Source organism: Pinus tabuliformis, chromosome 6 (assembly GCF_031772625.1).
Source record: "Pinus tabuliformis cultivar Carrire ecotype Pingquan chromosome 6, CPIR1, whole genome shotgun sequence".
In the NCBI taxonomy this organism is placed as follows: domain Eukaryota; kingdom Viridiplantae; phylum Streptophyta; class Pinopsida; order Pinales; family Pinaceae; genus Pinus; species Pinus tabuliformis.
Genome location: NC_142292.1, coordinates 1,038,993,028 through 1,039,002,605, shown reverse-complemented (window position 1 = coordinate 1,039,002,605; position 9,578 = coordinate 1,038,993,028). Strand labels below are relative to the sequence as shown.

Sequence of the window (9,578 nt, the reverse complement as noted above, 5' to 3'; positions counted from 1 at the left end):
AACGAACGATACTGATCATCTGCTTCAGATTACATCGTATATCTCGGCTTGCAGCTTCAGGCCTTTTTGTGGAATAGCCTCGGAAACAGCCTTTGTAAAGAGCTAGGAAATCCCACTCGTTTCTTCCGCGTTTTTTGAGTCTGTCGCGCGTCCAGTCGGAGCTCAAACTCGTTCGGCGCAACGGTTTGGTCGAGATCGCTAATGGTAAATTGATGAGTATTCCCTTCAATAACCCTGGACCTTAGTTTCTCCTCCACCGGGTTCATTTCCACGTGAAATGGGGAGTACTGGTATTATGTGCTGCTTTTAGTGGAGACGTAGTGTGGCATCGACCGACTCCGGATCCCACTCATTAATTCGTAATTGTTGATGAGAGACGACGGCGTGTATGCTGCGGCTATGGCTCGATTTAGCTACCGAGAAAAGGTATACAACTCAAAGGAATCATAGAGACTACTCTCGCAGTCCCAAACAGATTTCCTCACCTGCTCCTTCTCCTCTTTACTATTCGAATTATAATTCAGCCGAATTCTCTCCGTTTTTCCAGGCAAATCCTGAATGGGGCTTTTAACTCCAACCACAGCACGATGTCCGAGTTTATCTCCATCTAGACTCCCACGCCTCTGATGAATTGTCGATAATCTGCCGTGTTTCTCCCCCTTGCAGCTCATAATTCCTGATCCTCTTTTGATAGTCCCTTGGGGTCCGCGATTCTTATAGAGGCTTGTGACTTGATTCGGAAGCTTCTTAGATGATATAGTCTTTTTGCCTGTCAGTATGCAGCGTTCCCACCTGACGCTTTCACATGTTCAATGTGATGCTGCATTTACCTGTTTCTGGAAGACGCTGTTTCCCCACGGAAGCGTGTTCAGAAAGTTACCCTGTAGTTTATTAACGCGTAGTCTAACAGCGGTTCAAATTTGTTAGAAAACAATGGAAATTTCACTAACATTATTATTAACTCTATTCGAATAAAGTTTATATTTTGAGAAATTTGATTGTTATCGGTAGTAATTCACATATATATATAAATATAATTGGACTTATATATATTTTTTATTTTGATCTATATATTAATAAAATATTTTAAGACATTATAAGGGTATATTTTAAGATATGGCCTAATAAACTTTTAGGGAAGTAAATTCACTTGGAAGTTCAGGTTGTTGTACTCTATGTTTCTTTGGATGGTAATAGATGTTTTAATATAAATGGTAACGCACACTATTTATATTAAAACTTAAAAATTATATATATTAAAAGAAATTAAGATGAATAATAACAATATATAGATTTTGATTCAAAAATTTTGAAATAAATAATCATTTTTTTTAGTCCCTGCCGGGGACTATATGCGATCGATAGATCGCTGATCGCGCGTTGACCTAGCCGATTTTCCGAAATATTAAGGCAATTTCCTAAGTCGAACTAAGGTTTTGGCCGAGGAAAGGTTTTGGGGTCTTATTGCTGGCTTCGCGTGATTCGAGGTGGAGGCCACGTGGTCCCGCGGCTCCCACGCGGACGCCATGTACTGTGGTGGTCTTATGGGCGGACAACTGTCCCTCCTCGAGATCGTGGAAAGTTGCTCGGCTTGGGTTTTACCCTGTTCGCGGCGTTTGGGTTGTTATTGTTACTTGGTTGTTTAGCTCTGCAGTCTCTGCGATTTTTCCTTTGTGTTTGTTGTATTGTCTGCAGTGAAAACAGAATGCGGTTAACTGTATAGCAAACGTTTGGTTGCGGTTCTGTTGTTCCAGGTCCGGCTTGTATGTCTCGACTGTCTGGTGTTGCTTTGGTAAGTTCGGCTATTGTATTGTATTATCTGCGGTGAAAACAGAATGCGGTTCCTGCCTGCTCGGTTAACTGTATAGCAAACGTTTGGTTGCGGTTCTGTTGTTCCAGGTCGGGCTTGTATGCCTCGACTGTCTGGTGTCGCTTTGGTAAGTTCGGCTACTGTATTGTTTAGATGTTTGTTCCTCTGTCGTTTGGCGTTTTCTAGTGGCGTTGATGTTTGTCACAGTATTGGCATTCTGGTTAAATACTGGGCGTTTCTCTTACCTGCATGGGTTTTATGGAAATTTCCGTAAATGTCGGATGCACTTCTTTAATACTGGCACTAGCAACTTTCTTTGCTTGTGTTTTCGCAGGGCTCGAATGCTTTTCTACTACTTAAAAGGTGGAACAGTAGATTATGGCAAAGAACACAGTGCCCAATATGGCCATGCCCGCTTTGGCAAGAATTATGAGCAAGGTAAATGAATATAAGAGTTCAGCCTTTAACTATGAAATGTCTTCCACAAAATATCTTGGTTGAAACTAGAAGCATTCATTGCTTTGATATGAATTTTTACAGGCTATTATTCTGAATGGGATGAGAAACATCCAGTACACTTTGTTGGGCACTCTTCTGGGTTTCAAGTTGTCAGGGTCCTGCACAATATGCTTGCTGAAAAGGTAATCCAGTCACTCATTAGTTCAGCCTAAATTTGCTTTTCCGTTGGTAGCAATGCTGGAAAGTTGAAAAATTGTGCCTTTACGGTGCTAGAATTATCTTTATGCAGACATTCCAGGGACATGATAACACTTCCGAAGGTTGGGTGCTGAGTGTTACCTCTTTATCTGGTGCTCTCAATGGAACAACTCGTGTCTACCTGGACGGAGTGCAGTGAATTTCTCAGAAATTGTTTGCTTGTTTATTTTATGATTTCTTTTCAGAGTTCCCCTGTTCTTGCTTTGGAATTTCAGACTCCCGAACTAGGTATTAGTATTGGGCAATGAATATATACCTAGTGGTAGAGTAATAAATGCTGTACAGGCTGGGATATACAATTATGAATTTGGAGCATCAGATAGTAGTAGAGCTTTTCTACTACTTAAAAGGTGGAACAGTAGATTATGGCGAAGAACACAGTGCCCAATATGGCCATGCGCGCTTTGGCAAGAATTATGAGCAAGGTAAATGAATATAAGAGTTCAGGCTTTAACTATGAAATGTCTTCCACAAAATATCTTGGTTGAAACTAGAAGCATTCATTGCTTTGATATGAATTTTTACAGGCTATTATTCTGAATGGGATGAGAAACATCCAGTACACTTTGTTGGGCACTCTTCTGGGGTTCAAGTTGTCAGGGTCCTGCACAATATGCTTGCTGAAAAGGTAATCCAGTCACTCATTAGTTCAGCCTAAATTTGCTTTTCCGTTGGTAGCAATGCTGGAAAGTTGAAAAATTGTGCCTTTACGGTGCTAGAATTATCTTTATGCAGACATTCCAGGGACATGATAGCACTTCCGAAGGTTGGGTGCTGAGTGTTACCTCTTTATCTGGTGCTCTCAATGGAACAACTCGTGTCTACCTGGACGGAGTGCAGTGAGTTTCTCAGAAATTGTTTACTTGTTTGTTTTATGATTTCTTTTCAGAGTTCCCCTGTTCTTGCTTTGGAATTTTAGACTCCCGAACTTCCCTGCCGGGGACTATATGCGATCGATAGATCGCTGACCGCGCGTTGACCTAGCCGATTTTCCGAAATATTAAGGCAATTTCCTAAGTCGAACTAAGGTTTTGGGCGAGGAAAGGTTTTGGGGTCTTATTGCTGGCTTCACGTGGTTCGAGGTGGAGGCCACGTGGTCCCGCGGCTCCCACGCGGACGGCATGTACTGTGGTGGTCTTATGGGCGGACAGTTGTCCCTCCTCGAGATCGTGGAAAGTTGCTCGGCTTGGGTTTTACCCTGTTCGCGGCGTTTGGGTTGTTATTGTTACTTGGTTGTTTAGCTCTGCAGTCTCTGCGATTTTTCCTTTGTGTTTGTTGTATTGTCTGCGGTGAAAACAGAATGCGGTTAACTGTATAGCAAACGTTTGGTTGCGGTTCTGTTGTTCCAGGTCCGGCTTGTATGCCTCGACTGTCTGGTGTCGCTTTGGTAAGTTCGGCTACTGTATTGTATTATCTGCGGTGAAAACAGAATGCGGTTCCTGCCTGCTCGGTTAACTGTATAACAAACGTTTGGTTGCGGTTCTGTTGTTCCAGGTCGGGCTTGTATGCCTCGACTGTCTGGTGTCGCTTTGGTAAGTTCGGCTACTGTATTGTTTAGATGTTTGTTCCTCTGTCGTTTGGCGTTTTCTAGTGGCGTTGATGTTTGTCACAGTATTGGCATTCTGGTTAAATACTGGGCGTTTCTCTTACCTGCATGGGTTTTATGGAAATTTCCGTAAATGTCGGATGCACTTCTTTAATACTGGCACTAGCAACTTTCTTTGCTTGTGTTTTCGCAGGGCTCGAGAGCTTTTCTACTACTTAAAAGGTGGAACAGTAGATTATGGTGAAGAACACAGTGGCCAATATGGCCATGCGCGCTTTGGCAAGAATTATGAGCAAGGTAAATGAATATAAGAGTTCAGCCTTTAACTATGAAATGTCTTCCACAAAATATCTTGGTTGAAACTAGAAGCATTCATTGCTTTGATATGAATTTTTACAGGCTATTATTCTGAATGGGATGAGAAACATCCAGTACACTTTGTTGGGCACTCTTCTGGGGTTCAAGTTTTCAGGGTCCTGCACAATATGCTTGCTGAAAAGGTAATCCAGTCACTCATTAGTTCAGCCTAAATTTGCTCTTCCGTTGGTAGCAATGCTGGAAAGTTGAAAAATTGTGCCTTTACGGTGCTAGAATTATCTTTATGCAGACATTCCAGGGACATGATAACACTTCCGAAGGTTGGGTGCTGAGTGTTACCTCTTTATCTGGTGCTCTCAAAGGAACAACTCGTGTCTACCTGGACGGAGTGTAGTGAGTTTCTTAGAAATTGTTTGCTTGTTTGTTTTATGATTTCTTTTCAGAGTTCCCCTGTTCTTGCTTTGGAATTTCAGACTCCCGAACTAGGTATTAGTATTGGGCAATGAATATATACCTAGTGGTAGAGTAATAAATGTTGTACAGGCTGGGATATACAATTATGAATTTGGAGCATCAGATAGGAGTAGAGTAACAAATGTTGTATATCTCAGCCTTCTATGAAGAATTTATTACTCTTTTGCTGGGTTCATATTGATTGTCTATTGGGCATATATCTTGTTTCTACTGACATAATTGTTTCCATGTCACCTATTTTGATACCTGTGCTTAAACATCCTTCTCTTCTGGGGGATTGTAGGCCAGAAGATGGAAAGACAATCAAACCCTTCTCTCTGTTACAACTGTCTCGTGTGGGAGTTATTATATATGATTGGTTGGACATTGCTTGGCTCAAAAGCTACTACAACTTTGGGTTTGATCATTTTAACATGACTTGGCGAAAAATGTTGGACCTCTTGCTTTAGATGATTGGACTCTTGTAGATTTAAGTCTACAGGTCTCAGTTGAAATCAATTCCAAACTCCAGACTTTTCCAAATACCTACTATTTCAGGTGGGGACTGCTGCATTTTTGGCCCACATTTGATAGAGACAAGTCTATCCTTGAAAATAAGATAGAGATGTTCAAAGCCCATAGTACTTGTTACATTCAAGTCCTCCTGTTTCATTGGAAGCAATTATAGTTTTATGTAGAATGCACGTAATATGCATTAGTGGTGGTTAAAAATTCTGAATTGAAGGATTGACTAAACATTGATGTTTCAAACCACTTTTGCTTGAAACAGCTATGCCACGAGAAAGACACGAAAATTGTTTGGAGTCACCATGCCTTCAAGTCTGTCTGGAATTCATCCTCTTCTCTTTATTAGGACGCTGCAGATGAGCCAGTGGTGCTATCCCAGCAATGTGCCACTTCCTTACAAAGGTTACAAGTGAGTGATTATTGAACAGACAGATTTCTTTCCTGCTTGCTTGAGCAATTGGTTATGTTGTTACTACTATTAACCCTAAATTTCTTAACAGTGACGAGGATTGGCAAGACAATGATGGAGCATTAAACACAATCTCGATGCTTTATCCCTACTTTCCTGAGCCCCATCCCCACTGCTTGCTAAGTCCAGAATTAACGGATGGTCACTCGTTGCAACCAGGTGTTTGGTAAGAACCAGAAAATAACTTGTCTCAAGCTTTGAGAAAGACCTAATTAAGATTTCTAATTTGTGAGATTGACAGGTACTATACAATTGTGGAAGCTGATCACATTCTCTTTGTTATCAACCGAGAAAGAGCAGGGGTACAATTCGATATATTGTACGATAGCATTTTTCAAAGATGCCGAAAGCAGACCAGAGTCATTAGTGCTGTTCCTTCTGTTCACTAGGTAATGGATCATATATGCTGTAATGTGGAGAATTGTATGTGCCACTTATCTAGATTTGATCAAAGAAAGTAGTGAAATCTGCTCATGTTGTAGTTCAAAGAAGATTAAAGTTCATAAAAAGTGACGGAGACTATTGGTTGAAATATTCTTGTGGCATTTCTTGCGACATGGGTGGCCCTGCAATTTTTTTAGTGTTTAAACCAGAAAAATTTACTACATGGTTAGTTTATTTTTAATATAGTTATGTAAATAAAACTTGACAATTCGAAGAAGTAACTTGTTAGGGTTTATAAAGTGTAGATATTGTCTCTTGCTAGATCTTTCTGGGTTTTGGGTATTCTTAACTATTTTTTATATATATAAGAAATATGAGTTTTCAAGTCCAAGGATGTTGTCCCAATGGTTAGGTGGGGAGGTTTGGTCTCACAGGCCTTGTGGTCAAATCTTGGGCAAGACTATGTATGCCTTAGAGTTTGCTTCAAACATGAATTTTTCAATTGCAAAGAAAGGAAATATGAGTTTTTAGTAGACCCTTGATTGTAATATAATTTGCTTATGTATTAATATGAAAGGAGTATATTGGAAGAATTATTACAAGGTTGTAATATAATTTGGTTATGTATTGATATGAAAGGGGTATATTGGAAGAATTATTTATAATGGAGAACCATGAAGTTGGTAGTAGATATATCTTAATGTTTACTCTTTTTAAGCAATGAGAAAATTGCACTTTGATTGTTTGTTTGTTTGTTTGTTTCGCTTAATAGAAAGGAAGCTAAGATGAATTTAAAAAGGGTCTGTGCCATGCAAAATATCTTCCTTATATGTCTATTGATAAGTGGCTATGATAAACACCATTTCAAATTGTTGCTTATAAAAATTATGGAAAGTTAAGTTGAAAGAATGATTATAGTTCTTTCAACTTTGCACTTTATGAGAATGATTATAGTTCTTTCAACTTGGCACTTTATGAGAGGCTTTACGAGAACTAAAACACATTTTTCCTTTCCCCTCCATTTTATAGAATTTGGCTATGAGAAATATGTTCTCACTTTAGATATTCCTTAACTTGAATATCATCTTCATGATAAAGTTGGGAAAAAAACTATTCTGAATATGTCCCATTGCTAGGATTAGATTTCTACCTTTTGTTGTCCTTTCTATCACACCTCCATTACCTAGAAAGCAACTCTACTCTTAGGTCATGGTCTCATTTGGGTTGTGGAATTTTGAGTAGCATCATGATTAATTATAGTGCAAATGACCTTTTTAATTTGTAATAAAACAATTGTTATATTTAATCATGCTTTGACAATTGGAAGCTTCTCATCGTACGAAAACTCATTTATTTATGTGAACTTATACTTGAAAATGTTGTTCAAGTTTAAAATATCTATGTGCACATGGAACACCCAAGACCATTGCTAAATTTTGCACGAGGAAAGTGTTCATTGCACCATGAGCAAGGAGTCACGTGGTGCCTATCCTAAACAATTAATCTTATCTTGATAATCTCAATTCCATTGGGGAAGGCCTCACCAATGGCTTCACAATGTTGTTAATGAATAGAGATATGACACACATAGCCTCATCCTCTATCTAGTGGAATTATATGTCTCCAATTCTCACTCTTTGATGTAGATGCTAGTTGCAAATGAACACAACTCTATAAAAAACAATGGGCACTAGGAGTATATGCTCCATAAACCCTTGACGAGAAAATTATATTAATTCATCATCATTCCTATGCATTTCTTTCTATTGTACAAATGGTTCCTTTATATAGTGTAATATCCCCAACCAATTGACATTATCCACTAAGGGTAATTGCCCATGGTTTCTCAAGAGCAATCAAGCTTTAAAAGGAGGAGGAAAAATGAGAACATGACATGGATTTGGATATTTTCTCTTTGCATCTCAATTGAAGCATCAAGCGAGTTTTCAACCCATTTGTCACTCCTCATGGGGCTCCACAACCATTCTAGTCTCGGGTCTCACCCCCGTTGGGGAAGTGGCTTCCTCCTCCACTATTCTCCGCATCCTTCTAGGTGGTTATCTCTACAGGAGGGAGGCCAATCTTGCTGCATTTCTTGTCCCTATAACTCACCTCCCTGTTTTGCTAGCAGGTTTGTTGCTTTGTTACCTTTTTTATCAACATGCTTCGTGATCACATAATCAAAAAATGAGAGGTGGGATTGGATGTGTTCCCCTATCAATTCCAAGCGCCAACTTTTAATTACCTTGTTTGGGGGCGAGTTGTTGATAAGGTGCTGAAGCATAGAGATTGCTATTTGAGAATCCTCGGTGACCTGTAGTTTTGTGATTCCAAGATCCTTGGCCATATAAAGTGCCATTTCTTTGACTTGACATAAATGTATTTTGCAACAAAAATGACAGAACGATTTTGATAAACATGAACTGCATTATATTTTGAATTTGGATTCTACTGCCACTGCTTATGCTCCAAAACCAATGTTCTCTGTGTAAAAAATATATATTTTTATATATATTCAATATATTATTACACAATGTATTAGCTTATCAGTTTAAATTATAAATTATATTTTTTAATTCGAATACTATGATATTGCAGAAAGCAAGAGTATAGAACACCAAAAGATAATGGATTTTTTCTTGGAGATCATGATCAATTTACATTTCAACTCGTAAAGTTTAAATGTTTTTTTAATTTTAATTTGTTTATTTTAATTTTTAATTTATAAAATAAACTTATCAAAATTATTTTATTATTGTACTTAGATGCTATATTTACTAACCCAAAACTATAAAAAAGGCCAAAAGTCATGTCCTTTTGCATCACAACAAATTATTAATTAAATGCAACAAATTACTAATTAGAAATTAGATGCAGGGTTTATTTTCTTTGCTAATTAGTAATTGGACAAATTTAAAGTTCACACTAAAGTTATGATAAACAATATTTTTAAATAAATATATTTTTTGTTCTTTTGACCATGGAATAATTCCTCAATCATTGAGATTAACCTGAATGGTATCATTTATGTCCAAACATGTTACTAGATATGTAATCTTTCAATCATGGGTTCAACACTCCATAACTATAATTTTTAAATGCTTAAGTTCTTCTTTGACCTTCGAGAATGATCTATGTAAATATTGAACACTCTCCACCACGACTTTAATTAACAAATTTATATTCATAATAATGTTTATTTGGTCATTATCATTTTAGGAATATTTCCATAATATTCAAATGTAAAAAAATAAGAAAATTCTATGTTTTGTGCACCATGGTTATTAAAATACATAACTTACTTTAATACCTTCCTATTATTTTAATATGTTTTGTGCACCATGGTTATTACA

The 9,578-nt window shown here is 37.9% G+C and overlaps 1 protein-coding gene across 1 annotated transcript; it reads left to right on the top strand.

The window, feature by feature from the left end:
- Positions 1 to 777: 777 nt before the first annotated feature.
- LOC149262530 (uncharacterized) lies at positions 778 to 6,421 on the top strand. Its single transcript, XM_089380317.1, has 11 exons — positions 778 to 883; positions 1,755 to 1,824; positions 2,145 to 2,248; positions 2,351 to 2,451; positions 2,559 to 2,662; positions 2,813 to 2,952; positions 3,055 to 3,155; positions 3,263 to 3,366; positions 5,635 to 5,781; positions 5,873 to 6,007; positions 6,083 to 6,421. Exons 1-11 carry the CDS (start codon positions 778 to 780, stop codon positions 6,228 to 6,230), a joined length of 1,260 nt encoding a protein of 419 aa, XP_089236443.1. The 3' UTR covers positions 6,231 to 6,421.
- Positions 6,422 to 9,578: the final 3,157 nt, after the last annotated feature.

Bases quoted from the DNA above. Each gene is read 5' to 3' on its own strand.
- LOC149262530 (XM_089380317.1), top strand. From the start codon at position 778: ATGCAGCGTTCCCACCTGACGCTTTCACATGTTCAATGTGATGCTGCA. The intron at 1,825-2,144 runs GTGAAAACAGAA...GTGTTTTCGCAG, and splicing joins ATTGTATTGTATTATCTGCG to GGCTCGAATGCTTTTCTACT. The intron at 5,782-5,872 runs GTGAGTGATTAT...ATTTCTTAACAG, and splicing joins CTTCCTTACAAAGGTTACAA to TGACGAGGATTGGCAAGACA.